This window comes from Saccoglossus kowalevskii, chromosome 2 (genome assembly GCF_978046115.1).
Source record: "Saccoglossus kowalevskii chromosome 2, keSacKowa6.1, whole genome shotgun sequence".
NCBI classification, from domain to species: domain Eukaryota; kingdom Metazoa; phylum Hemichordata; class Enteropneusta; family Harrimaniidae; genus Saccoglossus; species Saccoglossus kowalevskii.
In genome coordinates this window covers 32,721,095-32,746,077 of record NC_140642.1, presented here as the reverse complement: position 1 = coordinate 32,746,077, position 24,983 = coordinate 32,721,095, and the positions used below count along the sequence as shown (strand labels likewise).

Genomic DNA, 24,983 nt, shown 5'->3' with positions numbered 1-24,983 from the left:
TGATTTGTCAAATAAATACATTTGTACCTCTCAAGCAAAATTACAATTGCCCCTGACAAAAAACAGAATCATATTCCCGGCTAAACATGATGTTGATGTGAAATAAAGCCATTTTGAACAATAACTATGTTTGTTTATGCTATTTGTTTTGCTAGTGGAAATGTATTCAGGTGATTTATTTCAAACATTGAAAGAAGAGTAGAATACATTTTCAAATTTCTCTTGAAAAAAAACCGTTTCACTCTGTATTAGCAATGCTAAAATTAAAAAAATAAATATATTTTTGTAAGTGAAATTCCCTTCCAAAAACCTTGTCCCGATTTCAAATCCTCACCCCAAATGCATATGTCTCGGCGGTGGGGGGCTTGATTGGAATATATTGTTACCGGTACGTATAGTCATTCCACACTTCCTGGGAGGGGTGGGGGTGATCCTTTCTCGGCGATATCTCCTGAGGGGGCCCTTCACTAGAGTTGAGAAGCGGAAAACACATAAATCGTATTGCCCGGCCATTTACTTCCGGTTTAATTTCACACGCGTTGCACCAGCCAAGTTGCACAATATTCGAAGACTTTTTCAGTCTTATATCGTTTTACCAAAAAAATACATCTCAGTCTGGTCGTAAGAAAAAGCGCAATGACTATCAGGGTGTGTGCAAGTTCGTCAAATCCGCCTTTGGGTAAGTAATTCATCCAGTGATTCATCATCATTGACATTCAGAGACATTCCTTAAAATTGAATCGGGGCAGTGTGTAGCACAGCATGTAGATAATTACCTCCATGATCACAGACAGTGTAGTACTACTATATTGTCTATGGTTTAATAATCAACATACTATATTATCGCGATTGGTCATTAAAAGAAATCGACGGCATGCTTGTTGAAATTGAGTTATATTAAAGTGTGGATAGCTGCTAGAAGTCGCCACTCTGTTTCAATTAGGCCAGACTTTTTTTATTCCTTGTTTCTCGAGTTTTTATAATGAGGCAATTTTTTTGAGCAGGGCGGAAAAAAAAATAAAATTAATTCTTTTTCCCCCATTAGATTTGTGTGTTTCTAAAAGAATTGTAAGTGAGATCATTGATTGGAGAGAAGAAATGAAATAAAATTTTATTCCATGAAAAAAAATGAAGATAAAAATAGTTTTTTTTAGCAATTTTTTGCACTTACAAGTCGGCGAGTGCGAGAAATTACGCTGAAATAAAATTTTATTTTTATTTCATTTTTGGCTCCTGTTCGGGTTTGCAAAACAAGGAATAATAAAAGTCTGGCCTTATTGAGCATAAACGAACATTATACAGTACAAGGATTGCTGCTGCTACCCTGCGCGTTAGGTATTTCGCCCTATTCGCCCCCGAGCGTGCCCGGACAGTCCAATGAATGTCCATGCGTTAATTAGTAGGATCGGTTAAATGACTGGTGCATTACCAAGCCGCTAATTTATATTAAGTTATCAACTATTTGAGATTTGAACATAAATTCAGGTTATCTTCCTGTACCTAACTGTATATCCTGCTGAAATCTTAACGTGATACTATACACATTTACATACAAACAAAATTGTCATTGAAAAAAAAAAAAAAAAGAAAGATAAAACCAAATTATGTGTTTGGTTTAGTTATAGTTTGAGGTATTTTGTAAAGATAAATTTTACCAATAAAATATGCATATGCAATTGTAGATAAAGTGAATAGTGAGGTGATCAGAAAATTACAAAAAAAACCCTACATTTCCAGAAATGGTATATCAAAAGAACTGGTTAGTGTTTGATCACCTCAACTGTTTCATTACATGTACTTGACTTGAAAACAAACAAAAATGTTTAAACCCAAGACATATTAAATAAAATTTATGTTACTTCACAGCTGCACTGTTAACTGCTGAGGCTGTGAAAGAAACCGTTAATGTCGCAGTGGAATGGGGGCAGACTACGATGGTTAGACTGAATGAGTAAGTATTACAGACATAAATAGAACATCTCAAGTAACTTGAAAGAACCATCCATGCTTAATGTGCACAGAAAAGTACAGAGACAAAGATGCATCATTTTGATGAATGTTAACATCAATTTGCAATCATCATGCAATTATTGGTGTTTTGATGCACACATATTTATGTGAATCATAAACGGTTCTACATGTATGTGAATGAGTTGATATTTTTTATATTTTTTTTTTTTATATTTTATTTTTCAGTGACTTCACATTCAATACTACTGCATCCATCTGTCGCTATTTGGCACGCCGTGCAACATCGTTGAAACTCTATGGCTGTAACAGTTTGCAAGCTACAGAGGTAAGTCTGATTTCATCCCAAGTTTAAACTAAATTTTTTTGTTGAATTTATACATAATTTTTTGCTGTATTGCCTTTTTTTCTTGTCATCTCTCATGATAACCTATTCTCTGCCTATTCAACTTGTACAGGTGGATCATTGGTTTGACTTCAGCGTTGGTCGTCTTGGATGCCCAGCAGAGTACAGTGATGCCATCCAATACCTGAATAAAGTTTTAAGTCTCAGAACGTACTTAGTCGGCGAATCACTGTCTTTAGCTGACTTTGCTGTGTGGGGTGTACTAAGGTGTAAGTAAACTATGCCATATTCATTTTATTCAATTTTACATTTTTATACAGAATGTCCCTCATTGTACAAAACTGTAAATAATAGAGAATAGAGAATTTTTTTATATACCAATGTGCGACCTTTGACATTTTATAGTCCAAAAATGTGCAGCATGGTTTAAATACAATGTTCTGTGGTTTTTCAACTGAGTAAATGTTTAGTCATATCACAATTTATTTATGCATGTGTTTCATTCTGAACAAATTCAGTGTTTTTGTTTATCCTCATTTGAATCGCTATACTTAGTTACATCACTGAGTTGATTGATAAAATTTCATCAAATGAAAAATTTTGCACATTTGGTAGTCAAATATCATTAAAAAAAAGTAAAATTGATCAATGTTGGATGAAGTACAATTTGTTACAAATTGGTCTAATAAGTTGGGGTGGGGGTGGGGGATCTTGGAGATATTGCTTTTGTCCAGTGCACATACATAATAGTGTTTGTCTCCATTCCGAAATCTTAATAAAAATAGAACTTGTGTAATCATCGAAAGATGTAAAGTGTGTGAAACAGATCAAAAGGCAGTTTGCAGATGATAAAAAAACATTTTAAACTCAAACTGCTTTACTTTGCTGTAACTTTTGCTCTGAATCTCAGGGAAGTTCATTGTAACACAGTTCTTAAGTAATTATTTCAACACCACAATATGTTTGTCACAATTTAAGTTTTCTTTTTTTACTCGCTTGTTCGTCCAAATCAGACATCTTTATGAATATTATTGATGTACCTGTAACACTATGACTTAGTCATGTCATTTGAAAATAAAAAATAAAATAAAAATATTTTTTGTCATGAGGATTTAAGTTACATTTAACATACATTAATATTATTATACAGCTAATGGTGAATGGTTGGCAGCTGTACAAAAGAAAGAGGGTCCCGCTCATGTAACAAGATGGTACAAGTTTCTCTGTAGTCAAGAGCTGTTCAAGTCTGTTGAGAATTCATCACCAAAATTAACAACCGCCTCCAGTGGTAAAACTTCATCTACCAATAGTGTAAGTAGACGCAGTCATGTTTTGTATAAATCGATTACCAGGGATTTTTTTAAACAAGAAAATAGGGCCGCAGTGCCCTCATGCCATGGCCATGCGCCCCCTTACCCTGAGAAGCAGATCTTCTGGCAACCATAAAATTCTGATTGACCAGGGATCACATGTGGCAACAGTCTTCAATTGTGACCTGTCTGATAGTAATTTTGACCCCAAGGAAGCCATAGTATACCGCATAACACTTTAATATGCCATAGCAATCATCCAAATATTGATACATTTGTACTCGGTAGTATGATATGTTGGTTTAAGTTGTTTTAGTATTCTTGGATCTAATGCTGTTTGAATGTGTATACATTTATATACACTTGCGTTATACATACAAAATTTCTGATACAAAACACCCACAAAGCCTTTCTGCAAAAATTAATTCCCTCTAAAATAAAGTATTTCAAAGTTTATGTTTTATTCCGGTAGGGTAAGAAAGAAGATGCCGGTAAGTTTGTTGAACTCCTAGGTGCTGAGGAAGGCAAAGTGGTTGTTCGATTCCCACCGGAAGCTAGTGGGTAAGTTTGCATTATAATTATGATGATGACTACTAACATATACTTTGTGATGTGTGTGTGTAAAACACTGTCTTCAAAAAGAATTATCTTTGATAAAGTTTTGCATTAATAAATAACATAGATTTATAAGTTTATATTTGGATGCATTAGTCTAGCTCCCACTGAGAAATTATAATTTATTGTATTGTAGATGGACAATATGAAATAAATTATTGCCATAAAACAATATATTGTAGAATACTTTATTTTCGCTTGGAATTATTTTTCACTATTTTCGCTGAATGAAAAATTCAGTGAAAATAAAATCCAGCGAATATACCTTGTTTTCCTATATTTTACATTTAACTCATCAGAAATCAGTGAAAATAAATTCCATACAAAACACCCAAAAAGTCTTTTCAGCGAAAATTAATTCTAGCTAAAATAAAGTATTTTACAGTACATGCTATATTTGAATGTGTTTAAAAAACGTTAGCTTGTAATGAAAACCAGAGCATGATTTGATTATTGTTTGTTTCTAGATATCTTCACATTGGTCATGCCAAGGCTGCGTTATTGAATCAGTACTACCAGGTGAACTTCAAAGGTATTCTTATCATGAGGTTTGATGACACCAATCCTGCGAAGGAAAGCTCAGAGTTTGAACAGGTTAGTTGAAGTGGTGGACATTGACAGCACATAAACTTTACACCATCAATGTGCCATGCATGGACAACGGTGTCTTAACCCGCAACCATTCAACTGCACACTGTAACTCATTGCTGTAACCGACCATGCTTGACTGATTTTGCTTTGATATTTACTGGTAGCATGTTTAAATCCTTCTTGAGAGAAGAGATGTGATTTTTTCATTCACAGTCTGACAAACAATGTCATTCAAGGAAACAGCAATCAAGATGTGCTGTGCCTATTTTACCCATATGGTGTTTTATTAACAGAGACACGTACACGTAGTGGAACACAGCAGCAAAAAACAATGCTTGAATTGTATATTCCTGTACAAATGACTTAATTGTTCTTACCAACAATCACTGCACATACATGCCAAACATAAACAAGCATATCATGAAAGCATTTTCTCTAAAACTACTAGGCCGATCATTCAAATATTTATTACTGGGTAGATTATTTTCTTTACCTACTTTTTGTCCCATTTTAGGTTATTCTTGGTGACATCAAGATGCTGGGACTGAAACCTGACAGGTTCACTCACACATCAGATCACTTTGATACGTTACTGAAGTACGCCGAACAGATGATTAACGAGGGTACAGCGTATGTCGATGACACTGATCCCGAAACGATGAAATTAGAAAGAGAACAACGTCAGGCATCTAAGAACAGGTCTAATTGTAAGTTACAATAGAGTGCGAGAATGTTTTGTTTGCATGCTTACAATGCAGAACTTATGGGAGTTATAGCATGAAATTGATGCGTAATATCTTATTTATACATTCTCATATTTTGTGTTGGTTATTCTGTTGTCTAAGCTGTTGAGAAGAACCTTGAGATGTGGAAAGAGATGGTGAAGGGCAGCGAGTATGGACAGAAGTGTGTAGTGCGTGCCATGTTAGATATGAGCTCTGACAATGGCTGCATGAGAGATCCAACTCTGTACAGGTGTAAAAATGAAGTCCACGTCAGAACGGGGACCAAATACAAGTGAGTTGTTAATTACTCCCTCATAATCTCTTATATTTTATTGACTGTAATTATTGGTGACTAACTGAGATTCTTGATATATTAGAATTTTATTTGTTGACTCCCATGTGCGAAGCACAAAATGGGAGTCTTTGCAGTTAGTGTGTCTGTATGTGTGTGTGTGTGTATGTGTGTCCGACTGTTCCACTGCTATCTCAAGAACCATACATCGGTTTTTGATGAAACTTGGTGCATAGATGCTCTGGGCCAATGCGCAGATTTGATTAGGTTTTGGTAAAAATCCATGCTCGTTAATTACCTAATTTGCATGATAATTAGCTAATTTTTAGCTGTTCTATGACTGTTCCACTGATATCTAAAGAACCACTCATTGGATTTTGATGAAACTTGGTACATAGATGCTCTGAACATATGCGCAGATTTGATTAGTTTTTGGTAATAATCCGTGGATACTAATTACCTAATTTGCATAATGATTAGTAAATTTTCAGTTTTTCCACTGATATCTCAAGTACTAATCATCACATTTCAATGAAACTTAGTACATAGATGTCATATGACACTGCACAGACCTGATAGTTTTTATGGTAATATCAATACATATAATTACCTAATTTGCATAATTAATTAATTTTCAGCTTTTGATATAAGTAGTGAGCATTACATTTCAATGAAACTTGGTACTTACATACTCAAGGACTATGCAGAGATTGATTGTTTCGGATAAATATTTGTGCATATTAATCCCCTAATTTGCATAATTAGTTAATTTTCAGCTTTTCCACGGGTATCTCAAGTACTAATCATCGCATTTCAATGAAACTTGGTACATAGATCCTTTAGGACTATGCAGAGACCTGATTAGTTTTAGGGTAAATAATTGTGCATATTAATTACCTAATTTGCATAATTAATTTCTACTGATATCTAAAGTACTAATCATCACATTTCAATGAATCTAGAATTATGCAGAGACACAATTAGTTTTTGGTAAATATTTGTGCATATTAATCACCTAATTTGCATAATTAACCAATTTCCAACTTTCACACTGATATCTCAGGTACTAATCATCACATATCAATGAATGTTTATACATGGATGCTGTAGGACAATAGACAGACCTGGATAATTGTGGGTTAAAATCTGTACATATTAATTACCCAATTTGCATAATTAACCAATTTTAAGCTTTCACACTGATATCTAAAGTACTAATTTCCATTTTAATGAAACTTAGTACAAAGATGCTCTAGGACAATGTACAAACCTAATTAGTTTGGGATAAAACTCTGTTCATATTATTTCCCTAATTAGCATAATAATTCATAATTTTTTGGTTCTAATCACATTTCAATTAAACTTGGTACATAGAGTTTTTGTTACATTGCGCAGACCTCATTAGTTTTACAATCAAATCTGTTCATGTTAATTTTCTGATTTGCATAATTAGTTTTCAGCTAAGTAATTTCAAATTATATTTAATGTGTCTCGAATACTCTCAGCACATGGGAGTTCTTTCTAAGCTTTCTTTGATTTTTAGTTTATTTTTAGTACATTACCATCACAAAAGTGTTTGAATTTCATGTAAACAATCAAATTTACATGTTGAATGTGATCCAGAACAAACATGACGCAGTGTGACAACAACAAACTTCTTACAGTGTTCATACATTAACCATAACCTTAGAAAACATGTTTTCTAAGGTCTATGATTTAATAATGAAATTGTTTAAATTCTGCTATAGTGTCTTTTGTAATTATATAAAGACTTACAATCAAGTAATTGTTATTCTGAAAATTGTTATCTTTATATTTTACGACTTGATCAACACAACTTGTAGTGTATTGACGTTTCGTTTCCATAAATTCTGATTCATTCATGATCCCATTTTCATGTTGTGTGTGTTTTTTTCACTGCCAGAGTATATCCAACCTATGACTTTGCTTGCCCAATTGTGGACAGTATCGAAGATGTCACCCATGCGCTGCGTACCACAGAGTATCATGACAGAGACGAGCAGTACTATTGGTTATTAGATCAACTGAAGATGAGGAAACCTTACATCTGGGAATACAGTCGATTAAATCTACAGAACACTGTGTTATCAAAGAGAAGACTGACATACTTTGTTAATGAGGGTTACGTAGATGGATGGTGAGTCTAGTAATACTGAAATATCAGCTCTGAATATGATTTATATTTATAATTGTTATAAACAAGTCATTGAAACCATATGGATGTCATAGAGGCACTTGTCTTTCTAGTTTTTGTTTATTTCATAAGTACACATTACTCTTTGCATTAAAAAGTGATTTGTTGAGAGATTTAATTTGAAAAACAGCATGGACTGTATCAACCTAATCAAGTGTACATCTGTACATACACTGAGATGCAACTGGTGACTCGTCTCTACTTTCATGTTTCACTAAACAAATAATAATTTTCATATAAAATAATGTTTGTTTGTTATGTCTGATAGGGATGATCCAAGATTTCCCACTGTGAGAGGGGTTCTGAGGAGGGGTATGACTGTGGAGGGACTCAAACAGTTCATGGTGGCCCAGGTGAGTCACAATAAAATGTCTTTGAGATCCTGTACATGTAGTATGAGAAGTGTATTTTATACATGGAAGACCTGCGCATCAAACTAACATAAATTGATCGTCAGGACTTGTTGAATTGGGGCGATGTGCAGTTCTCATTCTACAAAGAATGCTCAATAATTGGAAGAATATGCTGTTTTTATTTTTTGAATTTATAGCTTCAAGATGCAGTAGTGATGTGGCCATGCATTGATATCACCATGCCAACACATGTATCTTAAGATACTGTATATCTGGCTGTATCCCTGGTAACAATGTTTGAAATGACTGAAACTATTTATATACAAGACTTCTCAGGTAATTGCTAATATATTGATCTTGTTTTTGTTGTAGGGCGGCTCTCGTTCTGTTGTCATGATGGAATGGGATAAGCTATGGAGTTTCAATCGCAAAGTGATCGATCCGAATGCACCTCGTTTTGTTGCACTCAAGAAAGATGAAATAGTACCTGTACTTGTTGCTGGTGCTAAAGAAGAGGTTAAAGATGTGCCAAAACATCCAAAGGTAATAAATAAATTATTCACAAAGGAATAAATGAGAAAGATTATCCTTGCTAAGTCTGAATGTATTTTACATGCAATAATTTCTTTTTTTTTTGGAATTAATTGTTTTTCTCGCCATGATTTATTTAGAATGCAGATATCGGTGATAAAAAGGTTTACTTTAGTAGCAAAGTTTTCATTGAAGGAGCCGATGCAGCCACGCTGTCTGAAGAAGAAATTGTTACATTCATTAATTGGGGAAACATCATTATTAAAACAATTACCAAGTAAGTTTGATGAATTTATATTATATTTATAAATAATAACACTTCTACCTGGTTCTTACCATATATCATACATTAGGAAATTTACTACAAATACATTGTATATTTCAACGTTTTGTTTGCAATATTTTGCTTACCATAGTGAGTAATTCTATGAATTAATTTAATAAAGAACTAGATTTCTACAAAGGTTTTCCATCTATGTTCCTATTGATATGTCTAACATTGTTCTTATATTCCTACAAGGGATGATTCTGGTAAGGTAACGTCCATTGGTGCCAAGCTGAATCTGGAGAATACAGTAAGTTGATTGCAACTTGATACCCTTACTTAAGTATATATGTAACAAATACCTCCTGGATACATGTCTCTGATTATAAAATGGCTCTTGAGACAAGTATGCTGTTGGATATCATACAGAATTATTTATAGGCATAGATCTAAAATTAAAAAATTTAAAATGATTAATCACTCGGTGTCCAGGGTTCTCCCCACGCTGGACGGCGGTGGACGGCGCCTTCCGGCACTCAGAATTAGCAACCAACACATATGGCTACCGTCCGGCACTATTGTTTTTGTCCAAGACGCAACGAACGCGCTGAAAGACAAAATGTTTGAGAGGGTGGATAATCAAAGCTTGGGTTGTGTCACCAATTACCGTACCCATATTTTTACTGGCAGGGTGACGTCAAGTATATAAAATCGATGTCTGTAAAACCATTCGTTATAACATAAGGTCTATGGTTAAAACGAAGTTCACGTCATGACTTGTAGCGACAATATCGTCACCGCCGAGCGGAACAAAGGCAGCCATGCACTTGCATGATTGGTAAACGACCATTGCAGCTGACGTACCATCACAGACATAGTTGATAATCAAAAAGTCCAGACGAATGCCCGATTAAAGATTTAAATATTTATATTTCGAATTTGAATTTTCTTTAAATCACGATTTAAAATCCCTGGTAAAACGGCCATGTTTTCAACTCGCGTCATAAGTGGAGAAAATAAATTTACTTGTGTTGTTCTTGGATCAAATATTCTGATTGGTTGTTTTTCGCGTCAATGCATGGCTTTGTCCAATCAAAATCATCGTTACATAGTATCAGGGTGCACGCAGTAAAATAAACTGTTTCCGGGTCATAGCTGTTTTCAACGAAGCAGACATCAACAAACTTTCGGTTCAAATGAAAGTTATTCTTTTAAGTATGTATTTTTTGTACATAATGCTATTATTTTTGCTAGAAACTGTTAACTGCAAATCGAAAATCTTCTATTGTGTAGATTTTATTTTGTTTGATCATCTTGCTTTTTGCCGCCGATGACGCACATTCATGCAAGTTTTTAATGAACCAATACATTACGACAACATAAATTTTATATTGCCACGTCCAAATAAACAAAAAATACAAACATTAAATTTCCAGTAGCTATTGATTTTTCTCATTTTTCTCAAAACAATAATACAGAAAATTTACTTTTTTGAAACATTAATTTAAAAAAAACGATTTAACATCAACAAATAGTAATATGATTTCATATTGTAATTACTTTGTGCCTTCAATTTGTTATGCATCATATCTTCAAAGATGATTTGTTTGTGTATTATTTATCCTGTGTTGTGTTGTAATCTTCCATACTGTATAATAAATATCATTACATATGACCTTCATTCCCTGTGGCCATTTTGAATATTAATTATTCATGCATATTAATGAGCTCATGAATATTCATACCGTCCAGCACTTTCTGTCTGCTGGGGAGAACCCTGAGTGTCAGTTAACACACACGAAATTTCAATAATATGACCCTTGTGTTGTTGAAATTCTGAAATTCAGCAGAGATAAAAATTACATTACTTGTATCGAACACTTTGAGTGCCAAAGTAAATTTTGTATCAACTTGCACAACATACATTGTGCAAGTTGATAAAAAATCCACACAAAATCTCTTCATATTTGTTTTTTTTATTCAAAATTCTGATCAGCACCTATTAGGGTCAAAAATATATATAGAATACTGTAGAATACTTTATTTTCGCTTGGAATTTATTTTTGCTATTTTTGCTGAAGGGGTGATTCCGTGAAAATAAAATCCAGCGAATGTACTTTTTTTCCTATATTTCACATTAAACTCATCAGAAATCAGTGAAAATAAATTCCAAGCAAAACGCCCAAAAAGCCTTTTCAGAGAAAATTAATTCCAGTGAAAATAAAGTATTCCACAGTAATACATGAAAATAAGCAAAATGTGGCGTCAAACTTTTGGTTGGAAATATTATGCTCATCAAAAGGCAAGTTTTCCTGTAGAGTCTGGAATAAATAAAGATTATACCGTAAAATCTGTATTCTAATAGAAGTCGCACCCATTCTTTTTGAACAATTGAGAAGCAAACATTTACCATTTTTCATATGTGGTGTACATGTTCTAATAGAAGCTGCATCCCCTCTGTTGCATTGTACCATTTTAATAGAAGCCGCAGCTTCTAATACAGATTTCACAGTAGTAATAGTCTATTACAACTTAAAATCACTTCTATTTCATTCATATATTTTCTTTATTGCAATTACTTTTAGGATTATAAGAAAACTACCAAGTTGACTTGGTTAGCTGAGAATTCTGAAGGTGTATTCACACCGACCACTGTGGTTAACTTTGATCATATCATTACTAAGCCAATCTTAGGTAAAGATGAAGACTTCAAGCAATATATAGGAAAGAATACTAGGGTGAGTATAAGGAGCTGCTTTCGTAAGAGTCAGTGTCAATCATTGGCTGCTTATCCCTAATACCTGTTCCATGATCCAATCAGAAGACGCCTTGTATTCATAGTTGTAGTAGACCCTATTTCGCAAACGGCCACCCAGACTTGTTGAGAGCAAAAGAGCCAAGCAACTTATTTTTCTCCTCAAATTGCGTTCTATTCTCTCAAGTCGTCATGTCAACTATTGCCTCACCAACGTAACCATGGTAATTGTTTGGTGAAGAGAATAGAACACTATTTTGGGAAGAGTCGTATGGCTTTCTCACAAAATCTTGATGGTCATTTGCAAATTTGCTCAATTTGTGATGCTATTTTTATGCATTTATATTGAGTGATGACGTATTGCCAAACGTTATCGACTAATGACATATCCTCCAAAGTACTGGAATAAATTGTTTTGACTTTGGATATTTGGTGATGACTGAGAGTTGTTCCAAGCCGAAATCCATCTTTGAATCTTGCGCTGTAGCTGTGATCTCCACAAACTTGGATAAATTGTCTAATGTGCATATAATTAGATTAAATAACATTTTATTTGTTGCATACATGTATCTATTGAAACTTTGACTCATTACTTATTTGTTTGCAGTATAATTATAATATTTCAATGTATGATATTTAAACTCAGATTTTTGAAATTCTCAGGTTTTGCTGCTTGATATGCATTGTATTTGGTGTTACAACTAGTGTGAATACCATCCCTCATGTCTATAATAAAAAGAGTTTGTTTCTTTTCTTATAGACAGAGACTGTCATGCTGGGTGATCCGGAATTGGCATTCTTAAAAAAAGGTGATATTATACAGCTGCAGAGGAGAGGTTTCTTTATTTGTGACCAGCCATATGAGCCTTCCAGGTAAATAACTACGAAGGAGTCTTCTGCATTTCATCTGTTCGTAAAAGCATGTATGTCTGTTTATGGGACCTGCGTTGGTTGTATAGACTTTGTGCCAGGTTTTAATAAGAGCTAAAAAATACCTGAATGTAGTGTCACACTGATAGGTGGTGTGTATACATGGCAAAGGTGGTTTTTCATTTGTTGTCATCAAAAACTTGGCAATGCTGCTCATATTTTCACTTATTCTTTACTACTGAGTCACTCATTGGAGACTCTTTGTTGCAGTTATTTTTTATACAGTTTCGTCTCATAAAACTAACTTTTCTCTTGACAGTCGATATAGTGGACGTGAGAGTCCGTGTATTCTCTTCAACATTCCTGATGGCCATCAGAAAGAAATGCCGACTGCTGGTTCCAAGGACAAGTCTAAACAAACCGCCAAGCAGGTGAGGATTGTGCATGCTTTTTGACTGTTTTAAGTCATGTGCGCACTTGATAAGAATCAAGAAACAATTTGTACATTGTTAATGCTAAGTTATTTGCTATGTTCACACGGCAGCATTCTACCGGAGCCGAACTGCTACTCCTCCCACCGATTAACAGGAGATTATCTGCAATGCGTTCATACGGTCGAGAGCCGAACAAGAGCCGAAATCTGATATAGTTCGTTTCAGTTAGATCAGAGCCGAACAGAACAGTGCCCTCGAATAATTCGTATGAAAAAAACATTGATGAAAATGATGCTGGTGTCGTGCTTGTGATGTTCCTTTACATGGGCACGATGCTGTTGAGCTGGGAGGAAAAAAAAAGAAACTAGTCTGAGCATGAAGGTAGAAAAGACAATGCACTGGTGTTATGATTTTAGTTACTAGTGCTGGTAATAAACAGGAAACATGGCAGCTAAAATGTGTTACAGCCTATTCGCTTAAGTTATTGTTATTATTCAACTGTTGTGATATGTGTGACAGTTGTCAATCTAAACCTACTAGGAACATGTCACCTCGCTGTGACCGTTTCTACGATTTTTATCTCTGGTGTCTCTAAAAAGTTTCAATTTTCATTGGATCTGTTCAGTCCCTTCTTTCAAGTTTTTGTTCGCCATTTTTCCTGTAGACCTGTCAATCTATCACAGTATGTCTTTACTCTGCCAAATAGATATTAGGGTGTGTACCTCTTCGTCAATCGATAATTCCGTGAAGTTACAAACGATGTTGTCTCCGCCATAATTAAAATGAGAGGTTACTGGAAGAAGACGACTGAGAGCGTGATTTGGGTCCGATAGTTGGGCCCTGCGTATACACGGTCGGTCGAGCCGTAGGGCTCTGATAAAATGCTGTCTTGTGAACGTAGCAATTGTTTTTTTTATTTGCTATTTGTATTTCATGTGCTTATATGAATGACAGGTGTTTCTTCGGTCAGATTAAATTCTATTTTAATAGTTCAGCATTTCAGCATACCATTAATGCATACCATTTGTTTTTTTGTGCGCTTCTAATAGAGCAAATAATAATTTTTTAAGCTTGGTTTCAAAATTATATGAATAATATCAATAAACCTCATCCATGTTGTCAATTCTAGCTGAGGAATTTTTAACTAGAAATTGTTTTATTACTGTCAACTTAGCTGGCAACGTTGCTGTTTTGGTGTTCAGAACAATATGGTGGTGACAGCAAAAACAATGTTGAAAGATCATTCATATATAAATAGAATTCTTCTTATCACATAATATGGTTTTAAATTTTTAGGAAAAGGGCAAGAAAAAGAACAAGGGTGAGGAAAAGACGACAACATCACCAAGCGGTGGTGCCAACGCTGCAGATATAGAAGTAGTGATTAATAAAATAACAACCCAAGGTGATTTGGTTAGGAAGTTGAAATCTGATAAAGCGGACAAGGTATGTGGTTGACCTTTTGAACAAATTTCTTCATCCAACATTTTGGCCTTTTTTTTTTAGTCCCCGTTCGGAAGCAGTCCGAAAACGGGGACTTATGTTTTGACCTCTGTGTGTCCGTGCGTGCGTGTGTGCGTCTGTGTGTGCGTTCGGACCTGTATCTTAGAAATGCCTGGACCAATCACAATCAAACTTCACACATACATCATACATGATATTATACATATGCACATCAATTTGTTTCACGATCTGATTCAAGATGGCCGAATGGCGACCATTTTTGTGCTAAAAATCATCAAAATCAAGCATTTCTCGGCTGTTTACAGATGGATTTTGTTCAAACTTGGTATATACATTAGACATTATGGGACCTTGATGCACATCATTTTGTTTCACGATCTTATTCAAGATGGCCGAATAGCGGCCATTTTTGTGTTAAAAATTCCTAAAAATCAATTATTTCTCGGCTGTTTACAGATGGATTTTGTTCAAACTTGGTATATACATTGGACATTATGGGACCTTGATACAAATAATTTTGTTTTTCAGATAGAATTCAAAATTGCCGACTGGTGGCCATTTTGTATTAATGAATGTGGTTCTCGTGCCATATCTATGACTTGCTTTCACTGATTATGTTCAAATTTTAAATATTCATTATACATCATGTCATAGATAAACAGATATATTGGTTTGACTATCCTATTCAAAATGGGCGAATGGTGGTCATTTTTGCGCTAAAAAATCATCAAATATCAAGCATTTATGGGTGGATTTCGTTCAAACTTGGTACATACATTAGACATTACGAGTTCCTGATGCTCGTCATTTTATTTTTCAGATTGGATTCAAAATGGCTGACTGGCAGCCATTTTGTTTTAATGATTGGGCTTCTAGGGCCATATCTCTTAAATGCTTTGACTTATTATATTTAAATTTTATATATTCGTTATACATCATGTTATATATATACATGTATTCAAAATGGCTGATTTTGAATGCTGTTCCAGAGCAATATCTCTCAATATGGACAAGTACTTGTTTGACGATCAGATACAAATGTCAATCATTTTAATGTTAAAAAATCATATTCCAGCTATATTACTATAAACAAAACTATATATCTTAAATTTGATAACTAACGGGGACTGTGCCATGCATGGCTTGTTTTATATAAATTCTTTGTTCATTTTGAACCAAGTGGACATAACAAAACCATTTTCTATATGTCTCAATCAACATTAAAACAAAATTATGCAAATTTATTTTGTGTGAATTAACAAAATTTGGCTTTTTGTGCAAAGTGTTAAACCATGGTACAATGATTTACCTGCCGGTATCACTGTGTTTGTAAATGAAATGAAAATTTTCAGTGGGTACAATATGATTGTGAAGGTTGTATTTTACCTTCAATTTCAGTTATAAAGTATTTTATTATAAAGCCTAAAATCTATGAATGTTCTCTGGAATCATTGAAATTTCTAATCTTTGTACATATCTTGTTTTAAGGCTACTATTGATGCAGCAGTGAAGGAATTACTTGGTCTGAAAGCTCAGTACAAGACACTGACAGGAATAGACTATAAACCTGGAGCTGCACCTCCTGTAACTAAAGCTGCCCCTCCTGTGAATAGTGGAGTCTCCCCAGCTGATATTGAGGCAATAATCAATAAAATCACTACACAGGGAGATCAGGTCAGGAAGCTAAAATCAGAGAAAGCTGAAAAGGTAAAATTAGCCATTTTTTCTACAAATCATGAAAACATTGCTTAGATTAATAAAAATAAGTGCCAGCATATTGAATAAACCCGAGGCAAAATGATAAAAGTTACTGTATTACAACACAGTCAATGGATAGTTTGAAAATTTAGTTATGCTTATGATAGAAAAACTCCTTTTGCACACATCCAATAGAAGTGCACAATAACTAAAAATTAGATTTATTGTATGATAGATCATTTACAGTATGACTTATTTTGACTACAGACTCACATATTTCATTGAATTGCTGTAAAAACAGAACAAAAAAATTATAAAAATATATATAACTTGATCGTTTCTTGTACATGTACAATACTGACTATGTGCCATGCATGCCTTGTTTATTATGAATCTGAGGAGGGGGTCAGAAATATATTATAGAAGCTCGAAACCTGGAAAATTTAATGAATCATTGAAATTTCTAATCTTTGTACATATCTTGTTTAAAGGCTACTATTGATGCAGCAGTGAAGGAATTACTTGGTCTGAAAGCACAGTATAAGACACTGACAGGAATAGACTATAAACCTGGAGCTGCACCTCCTGTAACTAAAGCTGCCCCTCCTGTGAATAGTGGAGCCTCCCCAGCTGATATTGAGGCAATAATCAATAAAATCACTACACAGGGAGATCAAGTCAGAAAGCTAAAATCAGAGAAAGCTGAAAAGGTAAAATTAGCCATTTTTTCTACAAATCATGAAAACATTTATAAATTTAGGTTTCTGATTGGATTAATGGAAATAAGTGCCAGTCACGGTGTATTGAATAAACTCAAAGAATAACAATAAAGTTACTGTATTGCAACACACAGTGCACAATTGTATGAAAAACCATTACAATATGATTTATTTTAACTATGGACTCGTATATTTCATTTACATAAGGATATACTCTACTACTAGAGCAAACACGGTTTGAGAAGTTTTGCATAAAAATATTGGTGAGAAGCTATCATACAATTGGATCTTTTTACCATATATGGTATAGAGAGACTTGAAAATAAGGAGGACAACTCAAATTCAAACAACTTTTGATCCAAAACATCTATGTGATCTTTCACATTGAATCGCTGTACAAAAATGAACAAAAAAATTATACAAAATACAACCAAGGACAGAATAGCATGATCATTTCTTGTACTTACTGACTATAGGAATGCAGATTTAGTTTGTGAAAGATGATGACATTTGTCTGTGTGTGTTGAAAGGGTTGAACCATAGTACAATGATTTACATGCCACTACCATCATGTTAGTGTTAAATGAAATGGATCCAATATGCGACTGTTGCCAAATTTTCTGCAATTTCACCCTTATTTTTATTTTTATTTATGAATCTAAGGAGGGAGTCAGAAATATATAATATATGCTTAAAACCTGCAAATAATTTATTGAATCATTAAAATTTCTAATCATTTCTTGTTTTAAGGCTACTATTGATGCAGCAGTGAAGGAATTACTTGGTCTGAAAGCACAGTATAAGACACTGACAGGAATAGACTATAAACCTGGAGCTGCCCCTCCTGCAACTAAAGCTGCCCCTCCTGCAAATAGTGGAGCATCCCCAGCTGATATTGAGGCAATAATCAATAAAATCACTACACAGGGAGATCAAGTCAGGAAGCTAAAATCAGAGAAAGCTGAAAAGGTAAAATTAGCCATTTTTTCTACAAATCATGAAAACATTCATGAATTTAGGAATTTGATTGGATTAATGGAAATATGTAACAGCGTATTTGATAAGTTCAAAGCATCATGATTAAGTTACTATAATATTGCATCAAACTAATATGTAATTTTGTTATGATTATATTATAGGAAAACTAACTTTGCACATTTATTGTGTACAAGACCATTACTGTAACATTAGAAAATTTGACTTGTATTACCGTACTCGACCGCGTTAGCGCCCATGCCCGGGCAAGCGCCCACCCCCCACTTTTGCGCAATTTTTATATTTGGGGTCACATTCGGCAAAGCGCCCACCCCTTCAAAATGCAACTAATTTAAAACTTGGTCTTGCGTATCGAATCTTGGTAATCGTTTTTTATATGATACAGCGTGGATACCGTTGTGAACATGTTGTGAATGCGTAGAACACGGTAGCCGTGCGTAAACTACGCTTTGACAATGACCTGTTAATACAAGTAAAATGCAGTAAATATTTCATGCCATATACAGTTTACCTCTCAAAAATGGCTAGTTACTAGTTTTTTGGAAAAACTATGTCGTTTATTCGCTGAAATCAATTCCAACAGATCGTACTTCGACATCGATAATTCACTTCCGCATTGCGTTACCGGAAAGTCTTCGGGAATTTCCGAAGAATTGCGTCAGTACAACACAGCATTGTGACTGGTTAATAACCAACTTGACCCATAAGGTCAAAAGACGCTGCTGCAGGTGAAATCTGCAAATGCATCATGGCGGAAAGTGATTTTCATCGAGAGTTTGCGTACGATCCAACACCTTCATCAGTGGAGATAATATGACAATTTTGACTTCGACTGTGTTCCAACAGACTCAAATGTTTTTAATTTCGTAAATTCTGGTGGTACATAATTAATATTGTAATAAAATGTGCGTATTTTTTGTGATCATTTCTGTTTCTTCATTGTGAAAATCAATGACGACTAATTTCGTAATTTGATTTCCCTTAAAGATGTAATCTGTCACTTGATGAATACAATTTTTCATTTGCACTCTTCTTCGAGGGGGGTGCTCGGGTAAGCGCCCACCCCTAAAAATCGTGATTTTCTGAGTTGAGGCCCCTGGGCGCTAACGCGGTCGAGTACGGTAATTATAAACATTTCATCTAAGTAAGCTCATGTTCTAATCTAATCAAGCAAATATGGAACGGCCCTATCAGTGGATTTGATCATTATTCTAAACTTTTGTGGCACCTTATGATCACCATGAAAATCTTATACATGTACTCTGATGGTGTGTACTATAAATGATATGGAGCAACTTTACCAAATGGAGGATGACTCAAATTCCAATAAATCTTGATCCAAAACTGAAAAATCTATTTGATCATTTTGGTTTTGCATACATGAAAAAATAAATAAAAACAAATACAACTGAGGACAGAATAGCGTGATCATTTATATTGTACACACTGATTGCAGGAATGCTTGTCATGCATATACCCATTAAGGTAGCGAGAAGGTTTTGTGACGTTTTTAAATAAAACATTCTCTGTCTGTTGTCTCGTTCAGAACAGTAATTTAGGCGAGAAGGGAAATTTTCACTTTTTTCTTGATTTTTCAAAAATGGATAAAACGGTTACTTTAGACCTTGATACATCACCCCAGGTTTACAAAAGATCGAAATTGCGAAATAACGTTGCTCAAATTAGTGTTTTAAAACACTAGCAGAAAAGACTACAACTGCCGTTTCGTGAATATTTGCATAATGTTTATCTTTGAAAGGGTTTAAATGATAACATCTTATCTGTATACTCTGTTGTTGACGATTCTGATATAACGGGTGATAAGCTTCCAGTTGCAAACAATGCGTGTTTATCTAACGTCCATTGTCAGCATTATTGTCAGTCGAGACTTCGTCGGAGAAACATGGTCATACAGTACTCATTTCGCCCAACCTTCCGCTTTTACATCGACCACTTATCGCTTAATTTCCGACCACGTGGTCTTGTCCGACCGGAAACCGACCGCATTTTAATCACGTTTTTTTTTCGCTCGCTCGCCCATTGAAAACATTGACCGCTCGCCCAAACACTGAAAACTGGCACATGGTTGGTCGAAATGGTGGTTTTGATAGTAAAGTGTGAACATACAACTAGTATTAACTATTATTAAATTCTGTACGACACTCAGTGTTCTCCCCAGACTCTAAGCCAAGCATCGCGGCTAATTTACATAACAATACATCTTATTTGCATAATTTTGTTTGCATAATAATTAGCTTCCCCAACAAACATTTTAACTGAAATAAAGAACTGATACATATCTCATATATTTTTTATCATTTACATTCATTGTGTTTTATGTGTGCATCAAGTCAAATAAAGTTTGAAATAGAACAGGAAAGAAATGGAAATACTTATAGCCAGTCAGTAAATATATTGTTTATCCGTGGAGGTAACTGGTTCATCTTTATTTTGTGTACAAGTACAGTCAGTTTTAGTGCCAATGTTACTGTCAGTTCATACGACACGGGGGGGGGGGGGGATTTGTTTGTTAAATTTGTAAAATCTGTATGAAGAAATTAATAAATCAATAATGACATTTTTTTTCTACAACGGCATTTCAAAACTAAAGTCAGCGATTTTTCATTGATCTATCTATTATTTGTGTAACGCTACGATCACGGTAACATAGTCAGCTGACGGCATTGCGTTGAACGGGTATTCACCGCTGCTGTTGCGATCATCGGTCCCTGACTTTTTTGTTTAAAATTACACAAACTTAGAATGTTTGCTTAATTAAAACGATTCATTGATGATTAACTAAGAAATTACATCAAAATCGCCAACGAAATGTTGTTTTTAAACATCGCGGAAAAAAATGCACTCTGCGCCGCCATCTTTGTTACCTCAGTCAAATCTCCGCTGTAACCCAGCATGCATCGGTTGTGATGTCACTACATGCGTTACGTCGCCTTAGGGTGGCGTTCCTCGGTAATGACGCACTATGAATGAGGTATTTCTAGCGGTCAGGGTTCGTTTTTTCCTTGTCCGTCTATCGTCTGCAGTTGAATAAGTTTTACTTCGATTTATTTACAGTTTTTTTTCCCCGATGCGACTTAATTTCACTTGTTTTTTTAATTCTTGGTAATTAGTGTCACTGGCGATGAAGTAGTAAAAACGCAATTAATCGCAGTGCAGCAACTCGGGATAGACCATCCCGACGCAATGGGCAAATTATTACTACCCTAGTATTTTGGGTTTGCCTGCTCCGCACCCTTGATAGACTTGGTAACTTCTTGTAGACTTCCGTTTTTATCACTGTTTGTGTAAGGCTAACTATGTACAAAGGCGAGATTACCTTTCGATCAATACATGTTATTGTTTTAAAGATGTGCTAGACGAGGCTGACACTTGTAAACAATACAACGTGAATAAGCATCGCGGGCAGGATTTCAAGGATCGCGGGCGAAACAAAAGCGACGCGGCTGTTTGTCTAAGCGATGCGGGCCCGCAGTGCTTGAAAGGCCTGGGGAGAACACTGCGACACTTCAAATCTAGTAGTTGTATGACACTTGTATCGTGAAAGCAACTGAACATCGGTCCACGTCTGGTAAAGTTTGACATTAAATTTTTAAAATCAAGTCACGATCATTGAATGAGCTCAGTCTATACCGTACATGTATACGTACCGCAAAAGTGTTCCCACAAAAAATATTTTTGACTAAAAACGGCCACATGCCCTGAAAAAATGGAACAGAGCTTGACATGTATGAATAATTTATTGGGCTTAAAAGAAAAACGTGTCAAATTTAGTTATAGCCATAACTATTTGGTGGCCAGTCGATGAACAATTCAAAACTCAGGATTCACACGGAAGTCCTTCAGGGCTGAAAATCATCGACCCTACTCTGGTTTACTTTATTTCACAACTTGCAGAGAAAACTGATTCGCGTGAATTCTAATGTATCTTAGCCTAGTATTTTCTTTTTGAACTAAGGTCAAATTCCATCAGTTTGTCAAAATATACGTTTTTCAGCGAATAATTTTGAAGCCTGTCACAGCACAAAAAACTATGTGAATCGACGCCGGTGATTGGATTGTACGACGACCCTTCAATTAGCGTCAAATATGCTTTGTTACAACATCATTGATTGCCTGATCAGAGCACGACCTGGGTCACAGAACCATATTTGTCCGTATTATCAACAGGACTTTACAAAATAACCACACCCACATTTTCAATCTTTTTTAGCGCGGAAGTTGCCAACAATGTTAAAGAAAATCGTGAATTTCATGGATTCGAATAAAATAAAGCAAGCGATTGATAAGGATGATTATTAATATTTTCCCCGATGCTCTTCGAATTTTTATTTTTTTTATTTCAAGGTAAGAAATGGCTAGTTGAAGTTGCATCATCTTCAATGCGAACAACTCTAGCTCTGTTTTGGGCATGGTTTAGTTTTGCGATGTAAAATAAAATATATATTAAAATAATAATATTGATTAATTATTTGGGGTTTCAGCCCACAAATTACGGACATGATCCCCATGAATTACGGTCAATGTTTGTCTTCTCTCGGCTGATTGTCACGGTGTTGATCGACGCCCTTCCTAAACTCAGTATGGAGAAACCAACGGGGATCGACATTCCAAACAAGCAATCGAAATTATCAACGAAAGACGAGATTTTTCTAGATATTTACAAACATACTGTCATGACAAACATATGTAAAATTAACAAATACACAAAGAGGTGTAATATTAGGTTTTATTTTAGGCTTAGAAATATTTTCTTTCACTCAGCTCATGCATGTAACTGCCATTTAGCTTTACGGTCCTTCAGCATCGGGGGAAAACAACAATAATTATACAAAACACATTGCGAAGACTCAACAATCAGGAAAGAAACCCCAGACAACCATGTCGTACTTGTGTTGAAATACATTTTGTATTTCACGTCAGAATATTGTTTAAAATAAAATGTTCAGTCCAAGCCAAATCGAGGTCAAAGGGTCAGGTTGCGTGCATATAATTATATAAAGTTAAAACAAAAAGTATTTGAACTTTTGTCAGCTGTTCAACATCTATAAAAACCAGAAAGACAATTATAAGACAATGTGAACCTCGGAAATTATTCTGTTAGTCTGAATTTTAAATGTGCGCGAGCGAGCAGGTGGGCGGTGATATTTCAGGGTTTGCGTGATCGAAAATAAAGCGGAAATTGTCCGGTCGAATTCAACAAGCGGTCGCAAAAGCGAGAGAAAAAGGTGATTGGAACGCGGAAGCGGGCGGGAGGTTGTGTGAAAGGAGTACTGTAACTTTGCACAACTTTCTTTTAAATCGTTTTATTTTCCAAGTCAATATTCTATTTTACTAATACATTTTATCTCTAACGCAATGGCGAAGAAAAGAAAGAAAGCGTTGACAGACGAGGCAAAGAAAAATCTGCCACTCAGTGTCGCACTCTGACACAGCAATTTTTTTTCAAACATCGGCTATTTTGTTTCACCATGAAAACTGTTTTTAGATGTCTTATCAGAGACACTTGAAGGATTAGCTTGTTTGTAAACTGTCAGCGTGTACAGTGGGACAGTAATGTTTGTCAGAGGATTATCCCTCGTTGTTCGTTTGCAAAACAATGGAAAACCCGAACGTTCCTGGAGTACGGACTCAAATGCCAGCAGTTTTCTTCATTTTTCACGCTCGAGCTGGAAATTATTCATTATCTGACACTCTTTATGAGTTCTATGATATCAGTGGTTAATATGTTTGGCCATTTTTAGTGTATATTTATAATAATGCAGCAAATCTACAGTGTTTTATTAACCAAAACTGTTTTTCACGTTTTTCTCGAGTTGAAGTTTTGATCGAGTACGACTCATTGGGACCGCCGCCAAATCAAGTGCGTTCGGACTAGGACATTTAAACTCGCAGTTATCGTTCAAAAGATAATGAAATATGTCTGGGTTTTAAAGAAAATGCTTTGTCACAGAATAATAGTCTGTTAAAGGTGCCAAGTATGAAATAATTTGGGGACAAAAAAACAAACCTGCATAGAAATCGGAATAATAGGTCTTTTGATTATCGGAGACGCATTTCAATGGACTTGATTACGAACAATGCATGACGTAAATTTCACCAGGAAATTCCGCAGTGTGCTCTCGCAATCGCGGACTTAGTCATTTTTACAAGGTTCGCCATTTTTGATGTCACGTGATAATTATGTAAACAATGTCTGTCCAGTTTGTGCGAACTTGCACCTCTATACTTAGTCTTTTGATATATATATAACCTAAATTACTGTTCTGAACGAGACAACAGACAGAGAATGCTTTATTTAAAAACGTCACAAAACCTTCTCGCTACCTTAAATTTCTGGACAGGATGCTGCATACATTTTCATTGCATGTCACCCTATTTTGAGTATACCTTGAGTATAGCAAACAAACATTGCCCATACATGTATGCACCGTTGAATCCTGGACTGCCTAAACATTAAATACCAGTAATATTTATTTTCGTATCAGGAAACTGTGGATGCAGCAGTCAAAGTGTTATTAAGTTTGAAATCGGAATACAAGTCACTAACAGGACAGGATTATAAACCAGGAGCTAAACCACCACCATCATCAGCAGCAGCAGCAGGCACTACATCAAAACCAGTGGACCCCGCTCAGTTAGATGCACTTGTCAGCAAAATTACCAATCAAGGAGATAAAGTCAGGATGATGAAGAGTCAGAAAGCTAGCAAGGTTTGTGGTTTAATTGATATTTTTGCTGTAAATATCAATCCTGTCAGAATGTTTGTTAAATATTAAAAGATAGTTTAATAAAATTAAAACTACTGATGAATTTAA

At 35.0% G+C, this 24,983-nt stretch overlaps 1 protein-coding gene across 1 annotated transcript in view; it reads left to right on the top strand.

The window, feature by feature from the left end:
• Positions 1-501: 501 nt before the first annotated feature.
• Positions 502-24,983, top strand: part of LOC100376708 (bifunctional glutamate/proline--tRNA ligase-like) — a 34,810-nt gene continuing 10,328 nt past the window's right edge. The window contains exons 1-22 of the mRNA XM_006812442.3: positions 502-679; positions 1,867-1,951; positions 2,197-2,296; positions 2,427-2,583; positions 3,465-3,625; positions 4,097-4,185; positions 4,707-4,833; positions 5,345-5,537; positions 5,676-5,847; positions 7,772-8,005; positions 8,331-8,415; positions 8,788-8,958; positions 9,087-9,223; positions 9,467-9,521; positions 11,797-11,949; positions 12,727-12,839; positions 13,156-13,267; positions 14,567-14,716; positions 16,223-16,441; positions 16,924-17,142; positions 17,902-18,120; positions 24,654-24,878. Coding sequence (XP_006812505.2) covers positions 637-679; positions 1,867-1,951; positions 2,197-2,296; positions 2,427-2,583; positions 3,465-3,625; positions 4,097-4,185; positions 4,707-4,833; positions 5,345-5,537; positions 5,676-5,847; positions 7,772-8,005; positions 8,331-8,415; positions 8,788-8,958; positions 9,087-9,223; positions 9,467-9,521; positions 11,797-11,949; positions 12,727-12,839; positions 13,156-13,267; positions 14,567-14,716; positions 16,223-16,441; positions 16,924-17,142; positions 17,902-18,120; positions 24,654-24,878 — 3,219 coding nt within the window. The 5' untranslated portion in view covers positions 502-636. The remainder of the gene's footprint in view (positions 680-1,866; positions 1,952-2,196; positions 2,297-2,426; positions 2,584-3,464; positions 3,626-4,096; positions 4,186-4,706; positions 4,834-5,344; positions 5,538-5,675; positions 5,848-7,771; positions 8,006-8,330; positions 8,416-8,787; positions 8,959-9,086; positions 9,224-9,466; positions 9,522-11,796; positions 11,950-12,726; positions 12,840-13,155; positions 13,268-14,566; positions 14,717-16,222; positions 16,442-16,923; positions 17,143-17,901; positions 18,121-24,653; positions 24,879-24,983) is intronic.